Source organism: Rana temporaria, chromosome 1 (assembly GCF_905171775.1).
Source record: "Rana temporaria chromosome 1, aRanTem1.1, whole genome shotgun sequence".
Lineage (NCBI taxonomy): Eukaryota > Metazoa > Chordata > Amphibia > Anura > Ranidae > Rana > Rana temporaria.
In genome coordinates, this window is record NC_053489.1 from 246,838,500 (window position 1) to 246,851,610 (window position 13,111).

General features: G+C 41.0%; 2 protein-coding genes across 2 annotated transcripts; both read left to right on the top strand.

Annotated features, from left to right (window-relative positions):
- Positions 1 to 2,832: 2,832 nt before the first annotated feature.
- Positions 2,833 to 3,786, top strand: LOC120909116 (olfactory receptor 10G2-like). Its single transcript, XM_040320819.1, has one exon. The coding sequence runs from the start codon at positions 2,833 to 2,835 to the stop codon at positions 3,784 to 3,786; it is 954 nt and encodes a 317-aa protein (XP_040176753.1).
- Positions 3,787 to 11,644: 7,858 nt separating this feature from the next.
- Positions 11,645 to 12,556, top strand: LOC120909182 (olfactory receptor 10G4-like). Its single transcript, XM_040320937.1, has one exon. The coding sequence runs from the start codon at positions 11,645 to 11,647 to the stop codon at positions 12,554 to 12,556; it is 912 nt and encodes a 303-aa protein (XP_040176871.1).
- Positions 12,557 to 13,111: the final 555 nt, after the last annotated feature.

Consider the following 13,111-nt stretch of genomic DNA (forward strand, 5'->3'; position numbering starts at 1 on the left):
CCACTTATCTACAAAGATATTCCTTAGTGGCTATCCTTTACATATAATCAAATGATTACGACATTAAACTACAAACAAGAAAAAATTATAGTATAGGGAATATTTTCCCTAAGGTAATGAAATGCATATAGATACAGGTACTGCCTGTTACTGATTCTGTTCTGTTCCACTACATACATGAATTACTTTGGAATACAGCTTTCTATTCACAATTTGAAATTATGCATTTTATATGGATTGATGTCATCAATTATACATCTAATCTATATTCCCATACAGTTTTAATGTTACCCATGTATTCATGGATCACCATGTTTATATGTGGTTTATTCTTCATATAGGAATAATTATAGATAAATAGCAGTGTACTCTTGGACAGCATGATGCTGATAGGTTGGTGGACATAAGATAATTTGTAAAGAAATGTAAGTAAAATAATGGAAGTATGTCTGAGTGTAAGGCAGAAAAAAAATGTTGGCATTATTGATAGATTGATAATGTCATGGATATGACTGTAAATATTCTCCTGAAGTGCTACAGCTAATGCAGTTTGCTAAGGTAATGTAAAAATATATACATAATCACACATACTATTTGAGCATTTAAATAATACAAAATACCTGACAGAGACGTCTAAGGCCGCATACACACGACCGGTCCAAACCGATGAAAACGGACCGAAGTCCAGTTTCATCGGTCCAATCCGACCGTGTGTACGGCCCATCGGACTTTTGTCCTTCAGACCAAAGTTTTAGAACTTGCTTCAAAATCAAACCGATGGACGGCTGACCATCGGTCAAAACCGATGGTTAGTACACAAAAGCATCGGCTCAAAACCCGCGCATGCTCAGAATCAAGTTGATGCATGCTTGGAAGCATTGAACTTCATTTTTTTTAGCACGTCGTGTGTTTTACGTCACCGCGTTCTGACCCAATCGGTTTTTGAACTGATGGTGTGTACACACATCAGACCATCAGGCCACTTCAGCGGTGAACCGATAAAAACGGTCCGTCGGACCATTCTTATCGGATGGACTGAACGTGTGTACGCGGCCTAATTGTCTCTGTTGTTTTCTCAAGTTGATTGTGTTCCAGATCAGGGTTTTTGTAGTGATGTTTAAGTTATTCGTGCTAATTTTTGGTTAACATTTTTTGCTCTGGTTGCCTTTTACCAAAAAACAATTGGCCTGACTCTTAGCTTTTTCTTTTTTTTTTTACACATTCCTTCCTTTGTATCATGTGTCGTTGTTATAGATTTAATCTTAAATGGGGTAAAAAAAATATGGAAACACTAAAAGCTTCAATAGAGAGTATAATGAAGAGAAAAATGAACAAGGAAAGATAAAACTAAAACTGGATTGATAGACTTTACACAGGATACTTTAGGGAATCATTTAAAGGGGACTGTCCCTAAAGTGAAAATGTAGGTGATATTTTTCTTCTGGCTAACTAAATGTATATTGAGATGCACACTTTTAAAAGCACTTACAGGTAGTTATCCTTTTCAGGCACTAGGATTTATTAATTTTAATGGTTTGTTCGAAATAGATAAAAAATAAATCTCGGGTTTAGATATGCTTTAGTTTAAACCCTTCCAATTGTCATACTACTATATAGTGAGAGCACCACCTTGTTCTATTTTATTAATCCAGTGATTATGGTGCCAAAGAAGCCTGATACATGTGTTCAAGTTACATGGCGGAAGGTTTGGCCTGTCAAATCACTGGGTTGGAGAAGTTAAAATGGCAATCAAAAGTATGTGGATGATGGGTGGTGTCAAAGGCCCTCTCTCCTGTTTAGCGATTGATTGTTATTACAGTATGACGTATGTGATTTTTTTTCACATATTCAGCATTACAGAACAAGCCCAGTTGAATATGACTTACTACTACTAGCTATACTATGACCTGGATAAATGAAAACCTTCACAAACAATCCTATAAGCCTTGCCTTATCCCAGAAAAGTGCTGATAAGTGTTAAAAATGTATTTAATATTGTACTTGTGGTCCCCTTCTGGTATGTAAGACAGCCATTCCTTCTTTAATCTGCTGTATGTGAAGTAACACATATTCTGTCTTACCAGAAGTTAGCAAAAAGGAGACCTTTAAATAGCATTGCATTCAAAGTTTAATTTAGAAATCTTTTATATAGAAAAGTTTAGGACAGTGTGCTAAAATGTTCCCTGAATATAAACTAAAACTCAGACATAGCTTTAAGGTCCCTTTTGGCCGCTAGTGGGGCGCTGTTACCCCCGCTAGCAGCCGAGAAAGGGTTAAAACCACCGCAAAGCACCTCTGCAGAGGCGCTTTGCTGGCAGTATAGCCGCGGTGCCCATTGATTTCAATAGGCAGGAGCGGTGGAAGAGCGGTATACACACCGCTCATTCACCACTTCAAAGATGCTGCTAGCAGGACTTTTTTTACCGTCCTGCTAGCGCACCGCTTCAGTGTTGGAGAGACAGCAGCGGCTGTTTCAGGCGCTATTTTTAGTGTTATAGTGCCTGAAAAGCGACCCAGTGTGAAAGGGGTCTAATTGTTACCATTTTTGAAAATATAGTAATTTCCATTACAGTTTTGCTCATTTTAAATACCCAAACATGTGCCGAAGAAATGGGAAAATAATAGATATTTGCTATTACATTGTATCATTGAAGTGAATTTGGATTTATTTACTAAGCTTAGTGAATGTCATCTATTCCTTTAGTAAATCCCCTCATGTAAGCTATAATGATCCCTTCACCTATCTTGTAATAATGGCAACTATTGTATACTAAACAACACTATTTCACTTTGACAATGTACCATGTTCTCTCTTTTTTGATCAATAGAATAATGGAGTACATGAACTACACTTCAGTGACTGAGTTCACCCTTTTAGGACTTCCGCATTCAGAAGAGATGAAAATTCCATTATTCATGTTGTTTTTGTATATCTATATATCTACACTCTTTGGAAACGTTCTACTAATTTGGGCCGTACAAAGCGATCCCCGTCTTCACAAACCTATGTACATATTCTTACTGAACCTTTCTTTTTTAGACATTTGGCTATCTACAGTTACATTGCCCAAACTGCTCACAAATTTTCTGCAGAGGGACAAGACCATTTCTTTTCGAGGTTGTATCATGCAATTGTATTTTTTTCATTTCTTTGGAAGCACTGAGTGTTTTCTGTATACTGTTATGGCTTATGATCGATTTCTGGCCATTTGTCGGCCACTTCATTACCCAAACCTTATGAACCTAAAGCTTTGCGCACAGTTTGCTGCTGGCATATGGCTCGCTGGCTCACTCCATTCCATGATACACACCACACTAACCTTCAGACTCCCATTCTGTGGCCCAAATAGGATAAACTACTTTTTCTGTGATGTTATTCCACTACTAAAACTTGCATGTGCTGACACAACCATCAACAAAGCAGTAATCATCACCAACATTGGGGCTGTTGCTCTAATCTGCTTCCTCTTGATCTTAGTATCTTACTTCCACATAATAAAAACAATACTCAAGATCCAAACTTCTGAAGGGCGAAGAAAAACCTTTTCTACTTGTGCATCCCACCTGATTTCTGTCACCTTCTACTATGGACCACCTGTGTTCATTTATATTAGTCCTGATTCCATGGGCTATTTAGTGGAAGAGGCTATTGCTGTTTTCTATACTTTATTGACTCCCATGTTAAATCCCATCATTTATTCTTTAAGAAACAATGAGGTGAAGGCATCTCTAAAAAGAATGAAATGTCACAAATTTGATAAACAAACTATTTTGTTGAATAGCTAACAGAGGTATTGCATACTTTAAAGCACAACTCCAGCTATTGATGTTAGTTGTGGATAGAGTGGGTAAGGCCCCATACACACGACGAGTTTCTCGGCAGAATTCAGCCAGAAACTCGATCGGAGGCCGTATTCTGCCGAGAAACCCGGTGGTGTGTACACTTTCGGCCGAGGAAGCCGACGAGTTCCTCGTCGAGCCAAATAGAGAACATGTTCTCTATTTCCTCATTGTTCAATGAGGAAAGTTGGCTCGCCGAGATCCTCGGCGGCTTCACACAGAACTCGACGAGCAAAACGATGAGTTTTGCCCGTCGAGTTCCCCGGACGTGTGTACAGGGCCTAAGAGTTAAAACTTCTATTGAGTTTTTACTGCTGTCCATGGCCCTGCTAGGGAGATTTCCCTTCACTTCCTGTTTGTTTGACCAGTGTCAGACAGAAAAGGAAGTGATGGACAATAATTTTTCCTTTAGTAAAGGAGGTAAGTGTTAAGGCCCATACACACACTAGGATATTCCGACAACAATTGTGTGATGGAAGGGTTTTGTCGGATAATCCAACCGTCTGTATGCTCCATCAGACAATTGTTGTTGGAATTTCCAACAACAAATGTTGGATAGCCATGCTCTCAAATTGTTCGACAACAAATGTTTTCCGGTGGATTATCCGATCATGTGTACACAAGTCCACCTGACTAAAATCCAAAGAATAAACACGCATGCTTCAAACCAATGCTAAACATAAGACAACATTAGCAGAAGCTGCCCAAAGGGTGGCCCTAAAGAGCAGAAAAAACATGTAGTTTCGTGAATGTTGGCTGAAAAAGTTCTGCTGTCTGTATGCAGAACAAGTTCACGGCCAACGCCCTTTGGACAAAAATCCACAGATTTGTTCGATGGAAATCCGATCGTGTGTATGAGGCTTTAGAAACGTTGTCAGGTTTTTATTTTCCCTTAATGCCAGTTCACACCAGACGCAGTTCTGTTCAGTTCCATGTGCTTTTTTTTCTGCACAAAATGCATGCACAGTGTTTTCCATGTATTCCAATGGCTCTAGTTAGCTTTAGTTCACACCATGCAGTCAGTTTCTGGAAAACTGACCGGAAATTGACTGCATGGTGTGAACTAGAGCCAACTAGAGCCATTGGAATACATGGAAAACACTGTGCATGCATTTTTAGTGCAGAAATAATGCACACGAAACTGTACGGAACTGCATCTGGTGTGAACTGGCCCTTACTTCCTGTTCAGGTAATAGTCAGACAAAGCAAAAGAGCGAAAAATCCCCAAATGGCAAATAGACAGCATTTAAAGCTTATGTATAACAAAAACTTGTTTGTTTTGAATATTGTGGTGGGGTTAAAAACCCATTACGTTATTTTCTGCTGTCTGTGCACCATTGGGAAGATTTACTTTTACTTCCTGTCCCAAAGCTGCAGGTTGGAGGAAATTCCCCTCTTCGGCTGGGTTCACACTGCTGCAATGGAAGACATTGCATGTAATTAACACAGCACTGCTCTGCAAATCACATGTCTGTGCGATGCAAATGCAGCCATACAGATTGTATGGCTGTTTTTGCATTGCATTTAAACCAAAGTTGTGCAGGACCCTTATTTTGGTCCGCATCAGAATCGGATCGCATGGGTGTTCACACCCATTCGATCCAATTCCTGTCTGAATTGACAGTTCGCACTGTGATATGCAAACCGATCTGGGGGTGTCATTAACTTTGTATTTACACCCGCAGCGGTTCGCATAGGGCAGTGTGAACTGCCTGCGAGTTGTATGCCATGCGAAAACCCGTACTGCTTTTGCACGGGTTTTTGCATCGCAGCAATGTGAACCAAGCCTTAAACAGTTATTACAATTTAAAAAAAGTTTCACTTTCTCAGTGGCTGTGAGCACTATTTTGAGTAGAGGAATGAACCTCCATAACCAAAACGCAGATCAAAATGAAAATTAGACTAAGGCCCCGTACACACCATAGAATCCATCCGCAGATAAATCCCAGCAAATGGGTTTCAGCGGATAGATCCTATGGTGTGTACACGCCAGCGGATCTGTTTCCGCGGATATATCTCCCCTGGGATGGATTCCAGCAGATCGAATATTCGCTGACATGCAGAACATATCCATCTGCTGGAGTCCATCCCAACGGATGGATCCGCTGGTCTGTATAGACTCACCGGATCCATCCGTCCGAAGGGATCCCCCGCATGCGTCGTAATGATTCGACGCATGCGTGGAATTCCTTATATGACAGCGTGGCGCACGTCGCCGCGTCATAATCGCGGCGACGGCGCGACACGTCATCGCCAGAGGATTTCGGCACGGATTTCAATGCGATGGTGTGTACACGCCATCGCATAGAAATCCGCGGAAATCCTCGAGAGGATTTATCCGCGGAAACGGTCCGCTGGACCGTATTCGCGGATAAATTCTATCGTGTGTATGGGGCCTAAGGGTGTAACCTTCCAAAATTTAAAAAAAAAAGAAGTTTTGGCTCTACATACTCTACCACTTTAAGACCAGGCCTTTTTCTGACATTTGTTGTTTACAAGTAAAAATCTGTATTTTTTGCTAGAAAATTACTTAGAACCCCCAAGCATTATATATTTTTTTAGCAGATACCCCGGAGAATAAAATGGCAGTCGTTGCAATATTTTATGTCACACTGTATTTTCGCAACGGTCTTTCAAACGCCATTTTTTTGTAAAAAATACACTTTTATGAATTTAAAACAAACAAAATAGTAAAGTTAGCCCAATTGAAAAAAGTCAAAAGTTATTGTTGCGCCAAGTAAACAGATACCTAACATGCCATGCTTTAAATTTGTGCACTCTCGTGGAATGGCGACAAATAATCTCAATAGATGATGATTTTTTACAGGTTATCTGTTTAGGGTTACCTATTACAAGGAATGTAAACATCCCTTGTAATAGAAATAAGCATGACAGGTCCTCTTTATTCAGAGATCTGGGGTCAAAAAGACCTCCCATTTACCCTTAAAAGCAAAAAAAAACAAAAAAAAAGAAATTTTGACTTTAAAGCCCCATACACACTATCAGTTTTCCTGCAGGTTTTTCTCTTCAGATTTACCAAAACCATGTAGTGCAAGGGCCTGCCTGATTGCATACAAATTGAAACTCTTGAGGTTTGACCTCATATTACATGGTTTTGGTAAACCTGAAGAGAAAAACCTGCAGGAAAACTGATAGTGTGTATGGGGTGTGTATCTGCCTGAGAAGTTGAAGTGATGTCGGGGGTCACTCTGGTCCTCCAAGGGCATAGAGCCAAGTGAGGGCCATCTGCCCAGCCATCTGCAGGAGCGGATCACTCCCGGGTTTACCGACGGCTCAATCGGGAAGCGGCAGGAAAGGGAAGCCCACCTTTCTTGCCATCAATAAAAGTGATCCCGTGGTGAATCCGATGGCAAGATCACTTTTATCTGAAACCTGCCCGCCTAACAAACAAAAAAAAGCCAGGTGCTAATCTACAAAGCAGCCCATAGTTGTTACCTGTTTCAATAAAGCATCCTCAGTTCAACTTGTTGTGCTCAACAAAGCAGAATGACACCCGCCTATTGCACTGTGCATCAAACCACAGAAGCTCCTGTCCGTGAAAATCAATATAAAAAGACATGTGCAATGTTTTACTAAGTAATTCTGTGAAATTGTTATATTTGCATTTCTTTTGCAGTACATCAAGGTTCATTATAGAATAAAAAATAGAGGTAATGTTCTTGCTTATATATGTTATGTCAATAAAAAGAAACACAGTAGGATTAAACGTTTTACATCTTCAGATGGTCTTCAAGTCAGTGTTTTACCTGCAACAATTAACAAAGGCAAAAATCTGTAGTAGGGATTTTGATCAACATGAATGTTGTTGTGAATATGGATAGACAGGATTGGCAAGATCACGATTGGTCTACTAATTAAATTAAATAACCTATCATGAATTACATTTTTCCTGAGTATTCATTGAACAGGAGCATCAGAGCAGTGGTAGAAAATCATGGGACAGCTGTTGGGCCTCTGGATCCATGGAGTCTAAATCCTTTCCAGAGACTATGATACTCCACAGGTGTCTTTATATAAAAAGGGTTCCAGGCATATACACTGTTTTACTGAATTACAGACATGTCAAATTGCACGCCAAGCCGGTAGTTATTGCCGGCAATGGCACAGTCTTATTCGGTGTGACACCGCTTTTGCGGCACCGCGCCGATTCCCAAAAGTCGTTTCTGTACTACTTTAGGCAACTTCAGGATGTGATTTCCATTGACATCTGTGCAGCAATGTCTCTGAAATCGGCCCCAAAGTCGGGACTGACCTGCAGGAATAAAATCCTGCAAGTTCAGCTGATCTCTCATTCCCGCTGTCAGTGTGAACCTGGGCTGAATATCATTGATAGAACATATACTGTATGATAACCTTTATGATTTTGATATGTTGAAAACATATTGGATGGCTTAAACAACTATTAAAATCTGTTTCTCACAACAGGAACAAGGTAAAAGAAAAAAATGCTCAAGCGCAGTGGTCTCCAAACTATGGCCCCTTAATACGGCCCTTAGGGCGCTATTCCTCCCACTGATATGCGGCACTATTCCTTCCACTGTCACCAACAATAGGGCCATAATTCCTGCACTGACTTTAACAATTAGGGACCCACAGACACCAATTATGGGGCACTATTCTTTCCACTGACATCAATGATGGGTCACTATTCCTCCCACTGACACTAAGGATGGGGCACTATTTCTCCCACTGACACCAATGATACAGCGCTCTTCCTCCCACTGACACCAAGGATGGGGCACTAATAATTGAAAATCTGTCTTATCTGCATTAATAGATCTTTCTCAGGCCTTGTAAATCTGTTACAGTTTGCTGCCCAGAAATACAGGCACAGGGGTTGCTAATACACTGTGTGACGGGTATACAGTGTATTTTTGAACCGTGCATTTGAATTCCTGGGCAGCCAACTGCAATAGATTTGCAATGTCTGCAACAGGTTAATTACTGACGATGAAACAGATCTTCACTCTTAACGGATGCATAAGTAGGAAGTGACTTATGACAAAACATGTCGGGCAGAGTTATCCACTGACGTCATTACGCCCCACTTGACCCCAGAAATACAGGTGTTTTTAAAAAAAATTGCTGGCTGTTTTTATGCTCATTGTGGTTTTACCCATTTGATATTAGCATCAAAGGCTACCCCTTTTTAAACGTTATTACACCACTGGAGTCTTTTTTATCTATCTTCCTTCACTGGTGACTAATGTCACAGTGCACCCATCAGACAGGACTTCTTAGCTTCAAGTTGGATACTGTGGAGGACTTCCAGCCGCTACTTGAGAGCTCCAGGAACAAGGAGGACCTTTAGACTCTGAAGAGGGCTAAATCTGCTGGCGCATGCGATCTTGCTCTTTAAGGGGTCCACCAGTTCTGGTAAGAGTCTGCATATACTGAGTGGGTTCTATCTATTCAAAAAAACCCTATCTCAGGGGTGTCCAAACTTTTTTCAAGAGGGCCAGATTTGATGAAGTTAACATGCGTGGGGGCCGACCATTTTGCCTGATATTCTTTGATCCATTAAAATGCAGTCTGTTATTTGGATATACCATATTTATCAGTGTATAACACGCACCTTTACTTTAAGAGGGAAGTTTCAGGGAAAAAAAACTTACATTTTAAATAACTGTGAAGCAAAATAACGGTCAGTGCCCATCAATGCAGCCTAATCAGTGCCCATCTTCAGCCTCACCATTGCCAGGAATGCAGCCTCGCCATTGCCAGGAATGCAGCCTCACCATTGACATCAGTGCAGCCTCACCATTGACATCAGTGCAGCCTCACCATTGACATCCATGCAGCCTGATTGATGCTCATCTGCAGCCTCGGAGGGGGATAGGCAGTTTGGCGGGATGGCCGCTGACAGATTATATGTAAGAAAATCTCCAGTTTACATGGCGGCCTCTTTAATACAAAGTCCCGCCTCCTATGATAGACAGAACAGTCATCCACTGGCAGCCCAGGAGACAGGACTTCCAATTACAGACGCCGCTGAGTAAACAGGAGATTCTCCTGTATGTAATCTGATGGCGCTCGTCCTGGGGACCACAAAAGATATGTATATCCAAATTACTAGGGGGGCCACATTAAACCGTAACATGGGCCGCAATTGGCCCGTGGGCCGGACTTTGGACATGCTTGCCCTATCTCCTTGGTGACAGTGGAAGTGACCTGGAATACATCACCCCATTGGAATCACTCCCTTTCACACAGTGGAATATTTTTGTGTGGAATAAATGTTTTCACTTTTCTTTATGAAGAGTCATTATATACAGACTTATATCTGTATCTCACTTGTACTTTATTTCATTAATTTTTTGTATTTGGTCATTTTGTGATCACTCACCTTATATATGAGCGCAACTTATTTCTATAAATTTGTGTGCACTGTGGAGATATCTCAGTTTTTGTTGCTGCTGTATGTTTATCGTAGGCTCTAGCGTGGTATAACCCTATATTTATAAGTAGGAAGTGGTCAGGGTGAGGCTTCATTCAGTTGTAGTGCAATTTTAGAGCAGCTCTAATATATGACTCAAGCTGTAATAATCTCGTAATAAGTCTGTCATACAATCTGTCTCAATGCATCTTTTTAGCATTAGCTTGCTATGCAACAGAACTGTTAAATGTCCTCCTGTAAACCTGTAACAGACTATAAGTAAAAGGCAACCTGCTTTGCTTCTAAATGTGTTGCTAATTTGCCTTATAAATGCCCCCTATGTACATTGATCAAACAAAATATTGTGCGATATAGTGTGAATAGACATAAAAAAGCATCAATTCGTGGGATATTTTTGGGTAACAGTGGCATGGACTGCTAATGAAATATTGCACAATTACATCTCTTAAGTATTCCCATGTTAAGCAAAATCATCTTTCTCCTAGGATTCCTTAAGGCTTATAAAAGTAGCGATTAGGGGACACATTGCCAAATGAGACACTGGCTGAAGCCTCATAGTTTGGTTTTCAGAAAATATACTGGATATTTATCTCAGTGAATAAATGAAATACTTGGTATACATAGAGTAGATTTTTCTCTGTATTGATAACATTGACCAATGAAAAATAATTCTGCCCTGCCAGGTTGCTATGATTACAATCATTTGCCATTGTTGTTATATCTATTGCAGGAAAAAAGTGATTACTACTTTACGAGATGCTGGATAACCTAGTACAGGCAGCCCTCGGGTTACAAACAAGATAGGGACTGTAGGTTTGTTCTTAAGCTGAATCTGTTTGCAAGTCAGAACGGGTAAACTTTTTAAGTGTAGATCCAGCCCAAAAAACTAAGCTTTTTGGATAGCATAGAGAAAATTGAGTACTGTCCGTGATACTTTTTTTATTTGCACTAACATACAATTTTTCAGGACAAGCTTTCGGGGTGTTACCCCTTCTTCAAGGTCCAAGCAGTACTCAGTACTCACAATTGCACTAATACTGCTACAATCACGTCAAGTGGATATCATAGAGAACGGTTATCACCCCTGTAACATTTGTTTTGCTGTCTCTGCCCCTGTTCAGAAGATTTTACCTTACTTTCTGTCCCAATGACAATTGGATTTTGAAAATTTGGGGTTGTTGTGGAAACAAGCCTTAGTGATAAAGCTTCAGTTAGAGGCACCTTTTTAACATAATAACTCTTACAGGAGTGAATTTCCCTTCCTAGGGGTAGATTTCCTCTCACTTCCTGTTGTCTCCCTCCATTTGTAAGTAGGAGTCGTTTGTGTAAGTAGGGGACCGCCTGTATATCATTTCTGAAAGAAATCATAATATGACTGATGGATAAATGGATGATAAGAATTCATCTCTCCTGGCAGAATTCATTCTTAAAGGACTTCCATGTGTGGATGAGTTACGGATCCCCCTCTTTTTGCTTCTCACTGTTATTTACATTTCCACTTTGATTGGAAATGTCCTCCTTATTAGCACGGTTAAAAGAACTTCATCTCTTCATACTCCAATGTATTTCTTTCTTGCAAACTTGTCATTGCTGGACATCTGCCTGTCCTCGGTCACCTTACCCAAGTTGCTGGAGAACACATTGTCCATGAAAACGATTCCCTTCAGTGGTTGTGTCTCCCAGCTATACTTCTTCCATTTCTTGGCAAGTTCTGAATGTTTTCTGTACACCGTCATGGCCTATGATCGCTATGTGGCCATTTGTCGGCCCCTACACTATAACAAACTGATGAGTTGGTGGGTTGGCACGTGCCTTGCCTTCGGATCCTGGTTGGCTGGGTCACTGCACTCCATTACTCACACCGTGTTAACCTTCCATCTTCCTTTTTGTCACTCTAATGAGATAGACCATTTTTTCTGTGATATAATCCCAGTGCTGAAACTGGTCTGTGCAGACACCTCGATCAACAAAACTATGATACTGGTTAATATTGCAGCAATCTCCCTAAGCTGCTTCCTTCTGACCATAACTTCGTATATAAATATTATATTAGCCATAGTCAGAATAAAAACAGTAGATGGAAGGAAAAAGGCTTTCTCCACCTGTGTGTCTCATGTAACAGTGGTAGCACTGTTTTATATCCCATGCATTTTTACTTACATGCGTCCTAACTCAAAATCTACTTTTGATGGGGTAGTAGCTGTTTTTTACACACTGATCACCCCATTACTAAACCCCATTATATATAGCCTTAGAAACAAAGAGGTGAAGGAAGCTTTAACGAAAATTTTATGTTAACTTGAATCACATTCCGGTATGTTATTACAGTTATATCAGTTAAATACATAGTTGTTATATGATTAATTTTTTTTAAATCTGTTGTGAATAATGGATCATCAAATGTATTTTTTAAATGCAAGTATCTGGATTTGACTTGGAGTGCCTATAGCATAGAGCAGGGGTAGGCAACCTTAAAGAGGTGGAGACAGGGCCGGCCTTTTTTTTTTCGGTGTGCAATATGTGCTGTCGCACAGGGCGCCATGGGCAACAGGGGTGCTGTGCGGGCATCCAGAGGCATAGTAAGGGGGGGGAGAGCCACCCCTGGGTACCACACACTGGGGGGGAGTCAGACCGGCACCCCCCACCGCGATTGTATTACACCCGCAGTGGCAGCGCCATGGGTTTAGGCAGCGGCACACTGGCACAGGCGGGCAGAAGTGAGCTAGCTACAGTGGCAAGGGGGAGGGGGTGTGCGGGGGGTGCAGGGTGACACCGCTGCACCTACCATCCCCTCCTCTTGCGGCCACGGGCTGCCTGTCTGTGCGATCCTGGATGTAAACAGGGGGAGGGGAC